General features: G+C 29.7%; 1 protein-coding gene across 2 annotated transcripts in view; it reads left to right on the forward strand.

The window, feature by feature from the left end:
* Nucleotides 1-2866: 2866 nt before the first annotated feature.
* Nucleotides 2867-17227, forward strand: part of LOC111616459 (uncharacterized protein C2orf42 homolog) — a 28415-nt gene continuing 14054 nt past the window's right edge. The window contains exons 1-4 of one of the 2 annotated variants that reach the window (XM_023357870.1): nucleotides 2867-2976; nucleotides 15992-16719; nucleotides 16793-16925; nucleotides 17013-17183. In XM_023357870.1, the coding sequence (XP_023213638.1) occupies nucleotides 16039-16719; nucleotides 16793-16925; nucleotides 17013-17183 (985 nt within the window). In that variant the 5' untranslated portion in view covers nucleotides 2867-2976; nucleotides 15992-16038. Of the gene's footprint in view, nucleotides 2977-6861; nucleotides 6918-15991; nucleotides 16720-16792; nucleotides 16926-17012; nucleotides 17184-17227 lie in introns of those variants that run through there. The other variant, XM_023357875.1, reaches the window with a different exon arrangement.

Consider the following 17227-nt stretch of genomic DNA (forward strand, 5'->3'; position numbering starts at 1 on the left):
AAGCATTAAAACGGTAAATGTGACAGGTAATTGTTATAACTAACTAGATACACAACAAATATAAAGAATCTTCATAGAATAATAAAGTTAAAAAAGTTTTATTTTTAAAACGTTACATTTATAAAATCAAAAATTATTAAATAACGTAAAAGATTATAAATTAAAGTACATACAACACATACACAATTTATTTGTCATTCTGTTTTCATTCATCTACAAAATCAGCCATTTTCTTCGTTGGAAGCAGTGTTGCCAGATCTGAAGGTTAAAAAGTAGCGTGGTTGTGCTCCAAAAGTAGCGGATTTGAACTGTTTGTAGCCCAAACAATAAAAATGAATTATTTGGCAACTATGCACTTTTACTAATGAAATAAGTTTGTAATATATGTATATACATACACAGAGTATATCAGAATGACGTTTTAAAAATTTGGGGATTGTAGACGATGAAATTTTGAACGTTTTGATATAAGGAACCTACAGCCGGAAATGAGATACGTATAAAGTTTCTACAGCACTTTGCATGTTCTATGAGGTCGGTATGCTGGATGAAACAGCAGAATACAGTATTTATGACAAGTTTTATTGACAAAACAGTAGAGTACAATCAAACTGTACATCGAATCAGTGGCTGCACTACTTTAGAGTAAATGTTCAGTGTGACGACCACCAACTTCGTTACATAATGTGCAACGACGAACCATGTTTTGTCCGACTCTCCGTAAGATGCCACACTCCTCTCTGATGGTATTAAATGCTGTAAAGATGCGCTCCGTAAGCTTATGAACTGTTCCTACAGGTGTTGCGTACACAAGGGACTCACATTGACTAGCTGTGTGTTTGCATCACAACGCCAGTGGATGCAAGGGGTGACCTGAAGAACGACAAGCACTGAGTACACAACGTCCTGTACACAGGCTCAGTTAGACCACTGTAGTTGTGTGTTTACAGTCTTTCATCCGCAGCAATAACATGACGTCAATGGATGGAAGGGTAGCTACCAAAGTGAAGGGCGGTCAAGCACTTCCTACCGCTGTAGACACTTTAGTTCAAATTTCCGATTATAGGTTCCTTATACCAAAACGTTCAAAATTTCATCCTTTACAATCCCCCAAATTTTTAAAACGTCATTCTGATACATCCTGTATATGGACATTCGGTGTATCTGCATTAATTTTCTCTAAATCAAAGCGAGTCATTCGCAGGCGAGGCGATTCATTTTTTGAACTTAGAGACTTAGCGACTGCGGCTTTTCTTTTCAGTTTTATGGCCATCCTTTTCCATTGTATCAAGAACTGTTGTATCAAAATGTAATAACTTTTGGATCACTTATTGGGAGAGAAAATTGGCAATTCTAACAGGATAATGCTTGTAGTAGACAATCCACAATTTCACAAGCAATGTCGCCTCCGTGCTTGTGTAGTTGTGGATTGTCTACTGGAGCGAACGACTGATGGAAAACAGAAGCAAAGTATCTTAATCTTTGTTAAACGTTGCAACTTTATTTATATACTTAAGTGTAATGAAATTAAATAAAACTTTATTACTTTTGTATAATACAATAAGTGTTTTGCGATTTTATATATGAAAATAAAAAAGTAGCGTATTTTTAAGATTTGTAGCCTGAAGATAATTATCACTAGCCCAAAAAGTAGCGTGTCGCCCAATTTGAAATTTTTGTAGCGAGGGCACTTAAAAAGTAGCCCAATCCGCTACTTGTAGCCCAATCTGGCATCACTGGTTGGAAGCCCGAGCAGTGGAAACGACGATCAAACTGGCTTGGTAGCTGCTTCCTGCACGTGCGTGTAGAAGCGTCATCTGGTGGTCGCTACACGCTAAACGCAGTTACTCCGGACATGCACATTTGCTTGAACCAGTTTGTCCGCTCTGCTTGGAAGCGCGTTTACGCTCGCGGTCGCTGGACGCTGCCACTTAGGACGTAGCCTTCGGTAGTCCAAAATGGCTGTGCTTCCGACTGTTCGTGCTCCCAACGGGCTCTTCCTAGAGGGGAGCGGCTGAGTGTATAACGTCACTAGTTATTGATTCACGGTAGTTCTTGAACAAAAAAAAAAAGGAAACATCTAAAAATATAGTTAATCTAATCTAACCTAAGCTAAACAAACCTAATCCAAGCGCAGCCATTTTGAACTACCTAAGTAAACTTTAACCATTCATTTTCTTACCTGTCCATTATTTTTTTGACATCGTTGAATTGTTTGGCCCACGTGGTGTGAAAAATTTTCTCAAGGTCCTCTTGAGAATGTGCAGACGACTGAAATATGTGACACACGTGTTAAAGAGGACCACTGAGTCAAGACATTTGCACGTGCAACTATCTATATGTTAGATTGAATGTTATTATTGATGGTATGGATTATCTGGATGTTATTATTATTATTATCTGTATGTTGTTGACGTCGACCAACATACACCATGTGTATGTTGTGATTGGATAAATCAAATTAGCAAGCAGTAATACTAGTGAGACTTTATTAAACTAATTTTTTCGCATTTCCTCGTTAAGGCATGAAATATTATAATGTACTCAAAATGCACTAAAAATCTAAGTATAGTTTCAATGTACTCAAAAAAGCAAATTGTACCCGAAAAGTACAAATGTACTAGAAATGGCAACGTTGGTAGGCATCCTGTGATGAAAATGTACACAGAGAGGAATAGAAGCAAAAAAAAAAAAAATGCATTATAATATAAAAATGGTTACTCTAAGACAAGATTTTATTATATTAATAACTTATATACATCTATATAAAATAAAATTTATTCAGAACTAACATTTATTAAATAATTTAATTAGGCATTAAATTCCAGACGATACCGAAACGGATGTCGAATGTCTCTTACCAGAGGGCGCCGACGTAACCATTGCTTAGTAAAGTTGAACAAACAAAAAAATTTATTTTTTTTCTGCATTTTGAAAGTAAAATCATAAATTATTTAAAAAAACATTACTGGAAAGGTAATTATAAAATTTTTAATACCATAAAATATTATAAATAACTTATAATTTATGCACAGGAACATTTTCAAACTTCTTACTTCATTAAAAGACAATGTTGATGTAAAAATACCATTTAAATACATTATAATCAGTCATTTTTACCATTATATGCAACAAATATAAACTTTTAGACACTAAAATATTATCAGATGACATTAAATTACAATTGTGAATGAATGAATAATTGATCATGCTTAATATTATTTTGTCATTGTTAACTTCACATCAAACTGTAAACATGAAAAGACATTTATCTCTTAAATTCAGTTTAAATTAAATTTTGAATGCAAATTATAGATTTTGCATAGATTTTATTGTAATTTTTCCATCTAAATTTGTGTGAGGTGTCTGATGTGTCTAGGAAATTGTATAATTCTTGGATTGACGGGATGGGATGGTGCGACGCATGGGTGATCCAATGGGGGGTGCCTCCCAGGAGGGCTTTTTATGGGAACTTGCCCCATATTTAGGTGTTGGATAGGTACGGTACAATTACACCTCTGAATGACACTATTGGAATCTTACCAGACCGTATCTATTGGAGCAAAAAGTCAAATGAATTATACTTCTACGTGTGACCCTTGGTTAGATGTAGCCCTCCAAAATTGATATACTTCGTGGTCACATTACTCTGCTAAGAGCAGGGCAGTGGAGTTGGAGTTGGGAAAAATGTGTCTACTTGGTGACTCCAACATTTCAAATTTATTTTATATTTGACTAGCTGTTACCCGCGACTTCGTCAGCGGAGGTTTTGCAAGCAAACCCCATTTACATCCAATATTTCAATAACCATAGTAATTGTTATATAACACCTACCGCTGAAGAGAATTGCCGAAAATCAAACGAACTATTTTCAATTTGATCAATTTTCTGAAACATTTACAATCGTTCTATAATCGAACCAATACGCAATAACAAATTCGAATTTAAAACGGTTCGAACATTTTTAAAATCGAAATGGATAAAAATATTTAAACAATGTCTGAAATGTTATTAATTTAATACACCTAAGTACTCGATGAAAACTATATTCTCTCCCCTCACCCCCCGCGGGGAAATTTCTAAAAATCCCTTCTAGTTTACCTGCNACAAGCAATTTTATATATTTAGATAATTTTTAAAAATGTTTTTGTATTTTGTTATAATTCATTTATTTTAAATACAAAATGCAACAATTTAATTTATCAAATATGTAGTAATTGTGTTTAGTAGTTAAATTGTTGTGACTTAATTGAATTTAAATATTTTTGAATCATTCTTTATTATCTCTGCTCTAAATGATACTCTATTTTTCTGAATGAGTGAGACTAATTGATCAGAGTATATATTTTTCTTTTCTGAACAAGGGGCTGAAGTAGCTAGTAGTTTTAGGGGAATGTGGTGGCTCACCCCATGTGGGCAATGAGGTGCAAGCAATGGCCAGCACTGAATCACAGAGCATCAGATGACAAATCTTGATTGATGTGGAGTGTGTAGAATACTAGTACATGGTAAAAACTGACCTTTGGAGCCAAATATCTTGCCAAGAGTTGCATGTGTGGGTATGGTTAGTCTGATTTTTTTGCTTATATGGGATGTCTATAACTTTGGAAGGTGGGAAACCCTTCATTTAGAGTTCACATCTTACCTAATGGTGTTTATTAGTTTTATCCACTTGACAACTGTTGGGTAAATTGTATAATTAGTAATTGTTTTGTTTACAATTATATTTTTTGTAAACATGAAAAGACATTGACAAAGACAAATAAAGCAGGAAATTGATTTCAGATAATGAATTATCTAATGCATAAAAATATATTAAATTGATAGTACCATTTGATATAAATTGCTATAATATATGAGAAATATTGAAAAATTATTTTTTTGTTAATATATGAATTAATGTTATTCTTTATTTCTTCTATGAGAGTATTCTCTCCCTATCTTTCTATTTTGATTTTTCCTTCTGTGAGACATTTTGCTTCTTTTAGTCTAGATATACTTCTACTTCTTCTTGAACTTAGATAACTTTTGTTCCTGCATCATCAACAGATCTTCCTGTTCTTTCTCTTTAACTTGGATCACTTTGTGTTCCTATTTTGTCATCAACGTCTTCAAATTGAGGCAAAGGATTTGAATTAATGGTTGTAGTAAGACAAATGTGCCAATTAGGACTTTGAAGGAGGGATCATGATCATGGCTCTGACTCCAGCTCCAGCAGAACATTTAATATTTTTAAGTGCAATTGATTGAGATAGGAATAATTTGTTCAAACCATTTTATTTTTTAAATTTATTTATAATGCATTTCTATCATTTTCTACTGTTTATATAAATAAATCTTTTGATCAAGTATAACAACAGTGGTCAGACTGTGGCTTGTGAGCCACATGTTGTCATTCTAGACTCTTATTGTAGTTCTGTTTACTTATGCAATTTTTTTTTATAAACTTGAGGGATACTACTTACAAATACGTAGTATTTTTGTAAGTTTGCTGACTGTTGTGTATTATCATGTACATACAGATTGTAAGCATATGTCAAAACTTGAACAAGAAACTGAAAGTTAGAGTACAGTACATTTTAAACAATTGATGTTTCAACTAAAAACCCATGAACCAGTAAGTAATGAAGGAGAAATATTGCCATGCATTTAGATAAACAAGAAAAAATTATTATAAATTAATTTTTATTGCTCAGTTTTTTTTAAGTAGTCTTCTTACATAACTACCCAAAATAATCTAACATAACAATGATAATTATGTATAGGCTATATAAAATAACACTTTTTTTACACTTAGTCTAGATCAAATATATTTAACACCTTATTAAAAGCCCTACAGGATTATCTACTCTTAAGTGTTAAATAATCATTAAAGATTTTGTAATTTAATCTTGTACACTGGTGTGATAAGCCTGCATCTATATATGTGCCTATTTGATTTAGACTAAGTGTAAAACAATATTTAGGGCTGAAAGTGATTGATTATTTCATTGAATAAAATAACATTTCAATGGAGAATTCAGCTTTTGCATTTTTCTGATGTATGGCTCCTATCATGACAATGTTTTGCCTCCTCTGACATATAACAATAAGTAATTTTAGTAATATTCTCATATCCATTAAATATTAATTAAAGGGGAGGAAATTACAGGAAAGAGAATGAGATATTAATAAGCAATTAACTGTTATTCAGTTATTTAACATCATTATTTGTATACCTGACTGAAAAGTTGTTCAGTCTGTTTTTACAATTTTCAGTTTATAAAGGTTACAGTGCTTGACATATGAACAAAATTTATGTTGTAACATCTTAATTATTATCTAAAAGCTACTAGAGTGTTGTCCATATTATTGTATTATATATTACAGTTAATATAGATTAATTTTGCTTAATTCTGAAAAAATAAACAGGATATATTAGGAATATCCTTGGCAGTAGGTCAGAAATGTAAGTTTTTAGAGAACCTTTGGTTAGATTAACAAAACTTTCTCATAAATAACTAAATAAATTAATACCCAAGCCAAGAATCTTTTAAAGAATGTTTGGTTCTGGGTTTAGGCAAAACTGGAAGCTCTGACTTTGGTTCCAAAGCCCTGTTATCAATGTATAATATATTTGGATTCTAGAACATTTGATAATTTTTTCTCTTTTTGTTATATACAGTCTGAGTTCATCTGTCAAATACCTTAAAGTAATTTTGTTTCAATTAATACAGAAAAAAGTTTATATAAGATTTTCAATTGAATTACAAGTTTATTTTTTTGTTGCAAAAAATTTTTGCAGGAATACAAAATAATATATAATGAAATTCTAACAAAGAGTAATTTATTTGAATTATCAGAAGGAAGATTGTTACATTTCAAACATTTGATTCCTTTTTATGCTTGTTCTGGAGGTTTACTTTATATTGCTTTCTGTAAGTATGAATTCACTTCTCATTTGATACTGTAAGTAGTTATAACAACAACTAATGCTTCAACAATAAAATAAAAATATATATTACTCAATGAAAGAAATGAAATTTGCAAGATTGTTTTTTTCCACTCTAGTGCTTCAATTAAACAGTTTGTTTATGCTTATACTATAATTATTTTGATTTTATCTTATTCAATTTTCAAATAACTTTTATAGTAGTCAAAATATATATATATAATATAAATACTAGAAAATATGCTTAGCACTTTCAGGGAAAAAGTGAGAACAAACATTAAATGAATCTGTATTAAAAATTTGATTATTTTAGCTTATCATTATCTTGTTTGTTGCAGTAATTGGATGGTATGGAATGGCATAATTTCATTGGTCAGATAGGTAGAAATTAATATTTTTCAATAGAAAGTAGTCATTGACTTTGCCCACACAAAAAGATAATTCAAGACATCCAAACTTTTTTTAATGTTAACTCTAACTATTTACAGCCAGATATGAAATGGTAATCACCAATCAACCAAATTTCACTTAATAAATATTTAAACTCTGCACCCATGTAAACTCCCTAAAGACATATTTTGTGCTCTCTGATAACTTTCTATTAAGTAATTTTCCTATTCAAATGTCACCATTTCACTGGTCAGATAGAAAGGGGGCTTGCTGCAACTGGGGGTTGAAAGTAACTCGACTTAAAGTAGTTGACAATCTCCTCCTGGATGAGATGATTTCTGAAAAGTTTCATTGAATTTCAAGATGTTAAACTAACAACCTTTTTTCTTTTAAAGCTAAGAGAAAATATTTTTAATTGTTAAACAATTTATTAAACTAGATTCAAATTTTTTGTTATTTCACTCAATATGAGAAAAAACAGTTGCCAAGCAATGATTCAAATTGTCATATATAGAACCAATGCAATATTTTCTTAGGCAGCATGACAGCATGTAATTTCTATATCAACCGTGTAATTTAGTAAATATAATTTTGAGTTTTGAATAAATTATTATGCTTCTTTTTATTTATAGAGGCAAAATTCAATTAACAAGTTAAAAATGTGTTTTATTTTATGAATATTTGGCATATATCAATTGTCGCATTCTTAAAACAAGTATTGAATAATCAAAAAATTTTGTACAATTCAAAATACAATTACAATACCAAAAACTTTTGCTAGACAAATTACATTATCAATAATATAAACACAATAAATCATAACTTGAGTTTAATATCCAAACATATCTATAAGCCAGCAGTTTAGAGTAGAACTAAGTTAGTTATTAATTAATTAAATTACAGGATTTGACCTAAAGGTAGGCAGTTAAGCCATCATTTTGTGCTTGGACAAATAGTTTAGAAGTTAATTTTAAAAATTCTGGAAGATAAGATTGATTTGGAAGGGGACGCAACCCTGCAACTTTTGTTTACTGCTTAGGCTAGTGAACAAAGATCTGAGTAGTGTAACTGGTAATGCATCTACTCAGTAAGTTGAAATTGTAGGCTCAAGTCCCACTTTAGATCATGTTTTCCTTCAAGAATATTCTAAACTATTTTATTAAAATTCAAATTTCAGTTTATTAATCCATGTGTAAGATTGTGGATTAGCTGGCTACCTATAGGCAAATTCCATAATTTTATTAATTAATAATTTAGCTTTTAAATACGGTTACAAGTTACATTCAGTTTTAGATGTGCATTGAAATATGGATGCATATTATTTTAAAATTAGCATAAAATTCAAGACTTTGACTTGAATTTTGATGCTGTTATGTGATGTTATTAAATGTTATCATTTATTTTTTAAATTTTAGAATGGTATATTCATCAAGACTACTGATTAAAATTAATGTACTTACTCTTTCATTTATATTTATTACATTTATTTATCATTTTACTTGTTTCATAAAGGTAATTAGGTTTATTTTAATGTTTTGAGTTTAAAAATGGTATGAACAGTTTCATACTCAAGCAGAATTCAAGATCAAATAAGGCAATTAAGTTCAAATTTTGCAAACTAAGCTTTGAGCTTAATTAAAACACATTAAATAAAATTTTTAATGGAGAACTTTGTTTATAATATACTAACTAAAGTATTTAACTTAAGCAATTTTTTCTAAATGTTAAAGACAGATAAGTTAACTAGTTGCTAGTTTCCCAGAGATAACAGGTTCAAATTGTTTAATCTTTAGAAAAATAATCTAATACTATCAGTTGGGTTAATCTATCTGACAATTTCCAAAGAATTCAGTAATTTTAAATGATAGCAACATTGGAATTTAGTATAAAGGACTATAAAATTCAGGAATTTCCTTTTCCATCTTTTTTTATGTGTAATTAAAATTGTTTACATCTGACTAATAAGCCTTATTCTCTTCTCAGAATTTTTGTAACTTACTGTACTTAACAAGCAATTATTTATTGGGACATTGTCACAATGCCAGACTGCAATTTTTAATTTATTTAATTTAAAATATGTGCTCTCCACTTCAAATTAATACTGTAGTGTCTTGCCCCTGTATATCATACTTTTCCATTAGCAATGGAGTCTTGCCAGTTATCTAACTTCTTTCTGGGGAAATTTTTGAATTGAAATAATGTGACTTTTGGTTTGCATCAGAAGTTTGTATATAGTTAATCGTAGGACCTCCTCCTCTAAGCTTTCCATATCTGGTCTCTGACTTCATTTTAAGTCATGCCAACAATGGAATTAATTTGTCTAATTTGTAGATTATTGAGTTGATTTCTCAAAAATTGACAGTTTAAATTCATTATACAGCAGTTGTCTTTTTCTAACACAATTTCAGCAAAATTTAAACAATTTTTATTATGTGCTTCAGTGTGTATTTGGAATATTTCTAGAAATTTCACATTTTCTAAATTAAAAATTGAATTTCTTATTCATTTAACTTAATATGATATCAACAATTTTATATATTTTATAAATAAACATAACAATATCAATGACAATAATGTAACAAATAATAGTGACATTTGATTTCTGAACAACAGCCATTGAAATCTACATAAAAAATGACCATTGTTTAGAGTTGGCTGCTGTTTAAAGTTGGTCTGTGTCGGAGGTTTGACTGTAATTAAACCACTCATAAGCTATTGTTTTATTAATAAAGTCACTCCATATAATACATAACTTACCTGAAAATTGGATAAGTAGAAGTAAAGAATCTTGACAATTTTTATCAAATTCAAAACTTGAATTGTAACTGATAAATGAGCATCATTTAATTTTACCTGTATACATAATAAATTACAGGATTTTCCAAAAAGAATTTTACTATTTTAAATTATTGCAATTATGTTAATTATTGTAATTATATTAATTATGAGAATGATGTAATGTACATTAAAATGTTTGAAAACCATTCAAGTTTCATATATGACCATTATAATTTCTCACTTTGTGCACCTCATGTCACATGGCACACATCCAACCAATCCTCAAATCTTTCCTATGCTTGCTATGGCATATCCATCATCACTCCTCCCGCGACAGCCACAATTCTACAGTTTCTGCAGATTACATATGCTGCACAATGACAAGTAATTCTGACTTTTCAAACTGCAGAATACAAAATGCATTATCTACGGGAATTTGCCGTTTTTATTTATGGCACTTCCTAGAGATAGTAGACAATGACACGTTTGAATGCAGATGGGAGATGAAACATGGACAGTTACTCTATCAATAGGTGCATGTTGCGTACTTCTTGGATAATTAACATAATTACAGCAACACCAACTTGTATCTATAAACCTTTTACCAGTGCGCGTATCATCACACTTTACAACAGTTACAAACTGTTGTAAAGTGTGATGATACACGCACCGGTATTACAGGGATGTTACAGTACTACGGTGCAGATATTCCACCATTTTTGAATAATTACAGCAATTTAAAATGATAGAATATATTTTGAAAGACTCTATGCATTATCTTGAATTAATACACAAACAGATAGAATGATCTTTTAAATATAAGAATGCTGTTTATAGTGTGAATGAAATAAAATAATTTGAAGCTTACAAATGATGGAACTGTGCTTCTATTACTTGAATTAAGTTTGAGACAATGTATACAGTAGATGAGAATGCCTTATATTTATACAATTAATGTAATAAACAATGTGCAATCAGAATCTAATTGATTTATTTTTTTTCAGACTTATCCACATCTTAATTCTTTTTCTTTATATTATTCACTTTAAATTAAAATTTTAACAGTGTAACTGAAGGTAAAAAAATAAACAAAAGTAAATATGAAAAACTAATCGTGTCAGATTCATAAGAAATTAGTTGGGATGATATTATTAACGTGTATATCCAATTCTTTGTATAAATTGCTTTCTTTTACATGTATTTTTTGATAAAAGATGCTGGTCGTGTACTTAAAATAATTTAAAAATGTCATAAAAAGGCTGTCTGATTAAACAGTCACTTTATAACAACCATTTTGCAAGAAACAGTTTACAAACACTTCAACCATTCCTTGTAGGTTTTTAGAAAGGTTTTGTCATAAAATGGTCATTATAAAGTAACTCCATTTAATCAGATTTTTATGTTTTTGTGATATTTAAATTCTTATATACTTATAATACAATAATTTTTCATTACTTTATCATTCTAAAATCAGTGCTTTAGAAGAGATCTAAAGCTGAGAGATTTCATAAACATTGTTTGAGCTAATAAGAAATTCTTTTTATTATTTGTAAGATGTCAAAAATTACTTTAAATTAGGCCTACTATAATTTTTAAGAATTTCACACAATTAAATATGTATTTTAAATGAAAGAAAAAATAATTAAAATCTAGATAATAAGTTTTGTCCCAGATAAGATCTGAACCACATCTCCCTGTAATATAGTAAGTGCCTCTTATATAAAGCTGTAGTTCTGCTTGTTGATTTGAATAATTATAGTTAACAATGAAATTTTCTTCTTTTAACAATACTGTATTTTTAAAAATTAAAGAAATTTATTAAATCAATATATATATAGATTTAATAAATACATACATATATATATGTATTTGCAAGTATGTGCAAAGGAAATACTAATCATCCTCAAATAACTGCACATTAAACTGTGTGGCTACGTTCTAAACAAAAAAATATGGCAATTCAAAATTTTATTACAGACTGTAATATATATATATATAGGATGATTTAGAACTTCTGTATCAAACTGTATGGCATGATAGATCTTGCAGAGAGGAACATTTCATGTGCAGCAACCCATGTGCTATGAGCATTGTTTAAGAGATACACAACAGCACAGACAAGTCATAAGTGACAGATAGAGGTGACAGATAGGATGCAGAAAACTTGTTTTTTCTAATCTCTCTGTAACATGATTAAATCATATCAGTGAGCTTGACAGTATCATCATCCATCCCTGATTATCTGCACAACTGAACTGTATGATGTAATGCATCAACAGAGTTATCTGTGGCACCACACTCACCATGCGTGATACACTTTCAACAGGGACATAACTCTGTTGGCAGTGTAATATGCATGGCAAGAAATATTTTGCGTAGCAATCTATATTCTCTGAAACATTGTTTGGCAGCTACACAAAGCTGCCAAACAATGTTTCAGAGAATACAGATTGCTACACGAAATATTTCTCTCTAAGAGATCTAATATGCTGCAGTTTGCTGTAAAGGTCCTGAATTATCCTGTATTATAGCTGTATAGATGTTGGCGATGATGGTATATCATATTGTTTTAGATTTGCTTGAAAATAATGATTTGATAATTTACAGTAGTTTTCACTTGCATTATTATAATACAGGGTGTCCCAAAAAATGTATACACACTTTAAAGAATTATAAGGTCAGTGTTCATTAAAATACATTTCATTTTCAAAATGTAATAGAATCTACAAACATTATTTAATTGTTTTGTCAATGCCTGTTTTCAAATTGACGTCCATTCTGGTCCAGGCACTGCTGACAATGCAAAGCAATGGAACCGCAAACATCATAAAGCATTTCGTTTGGCATTTGTGTGCATTCTCGTTCAATGGCTGCTCTCAGTTCAGCAACTGTTGCAGGTTTCATAGTATAGACTTTGTCTTTTAAGTATCCTAAAAAAAGTCTAAGTGGTGTGAGGTCTGGTGAATGCAGAGGGTATTCTACAAAACCCCTTTGTCCAATCCACCTGTTTGGCAAGTTTTCTTCAAGGTAGGATCTAATATTGTGATGGTAGTTTGGGAGTGCCCCATCTTTAAACTTTCCTCTAATTCGTGTGATTGTAAGTTGCATTGGTGGATCTGTTTAAAACTCCCTCCTAAACTGTCTTTGCACTTCAACAGCAAACTTCCAGTAGCAGAATTAGAATGAATTTCCTTTGTTCAAAGCTTAGTCTGGCTTCCATTATTAATTCTAATGGGTTTAATGTGGAAGTAAAAAAAAAATCATCAATTGAGCTGTCAGCTGTTAAAGTGTATATATATATATTTTTGGGACACCCTATATATCATAATTTAGGCTAGAGATAGCAAAACTATAGTATTCATGTCCAAAATTTTACTTCAAAAAAATTATTTTGATAAATACTGCTCATATCATCTCATTTATTTTTATAATATGATGTTTACAATAATTATTAATAATTATAAATTGTCTATTCAAATTAATGTGGTTTCCTCTTATTATAACTCTTCAATATTTGATATTGACGAATTATAACAACCACATTAACATGAAAACACACATAAAAACCACATTAATTTGAGTATTCAATTTACAGTTACACTCTCCCTTCTGAGTTCATTTTCAGGTGGATCTTCTCCATTTGCTGGTTTCCTACTAAAAAGATGTTTAAATTTAGATTATTGAAGTGTACATTAAGTTTTTAGAGTTACTCTATATTAATTTGATAGCTGTCAGTTAAATATTATACAGTGAGTTTGATATTTCATGACCTTGCATAATTTTTATATTATTATTTACTGTAATTAATTAACTGTAAATTTTAAAAATTAACAAAAATGANGTATGACTGTTCTCTTTTATTAAGTAATTTCTAATCTACATTATTGAAAAATAAAGTACTGTAATTTTTATATAACTGGTGTGTAAAATGTATTTAGGTGTGAATTCTCATATGTATCCTTTGTTTCTGTTAATATCAACAGAATATCTCATTTAAATTTTTATTTTGTGTTAATCAAGTTTCAGCTTTATGGATTGTATTGAATAAATATCATAATATAATTAAAATGTTGTACTTATTAATTGAATTTCAGGAACTCTATAATATTCTAAATAAATAAAATATTCATTAATTATATCCTGATTGTGTACATTTTTGTATTTGAGAACTGAGTTAAATCATTCACTATATCAGAAATCTACTGTATATTGTTCTTTGTATACTTTACAAAGTATAGCTTAAATTGGACCGATAATATTCATGTCTTAGTAAGTCTTGTATAGATTCATAATCAAATTTAATGTAAATATATAAATTATTAATTTGTATCTGATTTACACTAATAAGTTCATATTAAATTTGATACGTGATCAACAGATTTGTAATATATTATCTCTTTGACATATTAAGAAATGAGTTTTACAAATATGTTTTCTTTTATGTTAAATTTTTAGTTAACTTTACAATTTTTGTTTGTATTAAAGTCAAGATATATGTTTGTATACATATACATGTATATGTATATGTATAAGCAGTATCTGCAAGTTCAAGTTCTGCTCCAGGCCGCTATTTCAAATCCAGAACATTCTAAATTAATTAATAAATATTAATTTAATTTTAATTATTAAATTTAATAAGAGATAGTGCCTAATACCTACCCCTAGACCAAATTACTTAGCATTTAATTACACAGATGTGCAAAAAAAAATTTTTTTTTCCAGCTGCATGGAATATTTTTGCNTTAATTTTAATTATTAAATTTAATAAGAGATAGCACTTAATGTCTATCTATAGGACAAATTATTTAGCATTTAATTATTAATAGTAGTAGAAATATATTGCAATCTAATCTGGCAATCATTTGGCATTGACGAATATTTTTTTAAATCTTTAAATTGTTAATTAAAAAAATCTGAATTTGTATTTATTTTTGTGTGTAAAATGCAGCTGCTTTTGAGTGATGTCTATAATGTTTAAGCTTAAAAGATGTCTTTCATCTTCCATAATTATACACTCGTAAGCAGTTTTTATTCCCCCTGTGAATAAACTGTTGAAACCAACTTAATAACATTACAAATTTATAAAATTTAAAAAAACTTATTCATGCTGATTTCATAAAGATTTCAAAAAATGAATTTTTCAGTTTGACAAAACAGTTCTGTAACAGTAGGGAGGATAGAAATTTACTTATAGCAGGTGTTCTAACAATGAAAGGTCCATTCTATGTAGAAGCTTCCACCTGTCGATAAATACACATGATGAATTTGGTATCAGGGATAAAATTAACTTTTTCACTTCATTTTTATTGTAGATACTGTGGCCAGTTTCTTAAATTTATCACAAGGAAAGATCTGTTGTGTGCATGTGTAATTTTTACTGTTTTTGTTGAAATAAAAGACAATTTTTGAAGTCTTATTAAAATGTTTAATAGCTTATATCTAATCACTGTTATTAATGTTTATCTTTACATTTGATGTTGCAGGATTTAATCTTTCTTGATAATTTTAGATTTTTTTAAGATAGCATCTATCTGGAAGAAGACAAACTAGTATCTGATGCTTGCCACATTGTTACTACTTTCATAATTGTGGTTGAAAAAGTGGTTGGATCTATTCATTCATTGATTTATGTACCTTATGGTCTCTAAGGAGAATACTTTTATAATATACAAAATGGTCCAAAAGTCATTTAACTGAGAAAACTGACTTTTGAGTTACAATATGCATAAGAATAAATTTTAATTTATTTTGTTTTGTTTTTTTTTAATGTATTTTTATTTATTCAAGTTTGATATCATTTACAATTGATTTTCTTTTTGTTATTTTGGAGGAAAAATATTAAGCAATAATATTAATGAATTGATAATTAATATTTACTTTTTATTTTTTTAGCAATGACTTTCAAATGGGATCTGTAATGATCAATATAATTTTTGAAGATGAATCCTCGCCTCAAAGGATTATTCGATGACTTGGGGAAACCGACACTCAGAGGGGTTCGTAAATGCCCAAAATGCGGTACTTACAATGGAACTAGAGGTCTGAGTTGTAAAAATAAGTCATGTGATGTTGTTTTCAAAGAAACCAGTGACAGAAGAAAGAATTCAAGTTCCGACGCAGTCAAAATCATCACGGGTTCAACGGCACAAGTTTATTCAGTCAGAATCCGTGACAGGGGTCCTGAGTACAGAGGTTTCGTTCAGTTACCTATACTGCAAGAATTGGACAGTTTGCAAGACCAGTCTATGGAAGCATCTCTTATCACTCAACCTCCGCCACGTTGTTTTGTCGAAACATGCCATAAGTCAGACATAAACATCAATCCTTGCCAACATATAAAAGCTTCTGTGAATTGTGATTTGGAAGCACAACCATTATCTTTAAAGAACTGTGTGTTGAATTCCTTGCCAATTTCTTCTGAAACAAAACAAGCAATATGGTTACTTGCGACTGAAACTACAGGTCCACTTGTACAAAGGGTGTCTAAACATGTTATGGTTGTTAAATGTAAACCAAATATCAAACATCCTCTAGGATTTCTGCATTTCTCATTTTTGGAAGTGACAAGAAAGAGAGTCAATCCAGAATATAGGTTTCAGTGTACTTGTAGAGCTTTTAAGGTTAATTGAAAATATTTTTATTTAATATAAATAATTTTGCCAGAAAATTAAATTAAATTAAATATTTTTTCAGAATTTCAAATTAAGTTTAGCCAAAGATGAAGTGCAGAAGAGATGTGTACATTTTTATGCTTGTATCTGTGCTTTTGCCAGTGATGAAAAACTTTCAAAAGAGTTTGCATTTTTTATAAACTTGGAATCTAACAGTTAGTAGATATTTATAAAAATTTTAATACTTTCAGATATTCTTATAACAGTAACTTTATTCATTGATCTATTTATTTTATTATCAGTTGCCCCAGAAAACAAATTAATTGCTATTTTTAACGACACTCAAGACCAATGCAAAGTTGATATTGAAGTATTACCTGATGCAGAAACTCTCTTAACAGTAGCAACTGAGGCTGTAACATCAGGAATCGAAGTAAAACCTGCAAAAAAACAAAAGAAAGATGATAACAAAAGTAAGTATTTTTAGTTTCTGTTAATATCTTTAAAGCAAGAGTCC

This window comes from Centruroides sculpturatus, unplaced genomic scaffold (assembly GCF_000671375.1).
Source record: "Centruroides sculpturatus isolate CEXI.00-Female unplaced genomic scaffold, Cexi_2.0 scaffold55, whole genome shotgun sequence".
NCBI classification, from domain to species: domain Eukaryota; kingdom Metazoa; phylum Arthropoda; class Arachnida; order Scorpiones; family Buthidae; genus Centruroides; species Centruroides sculpturatus.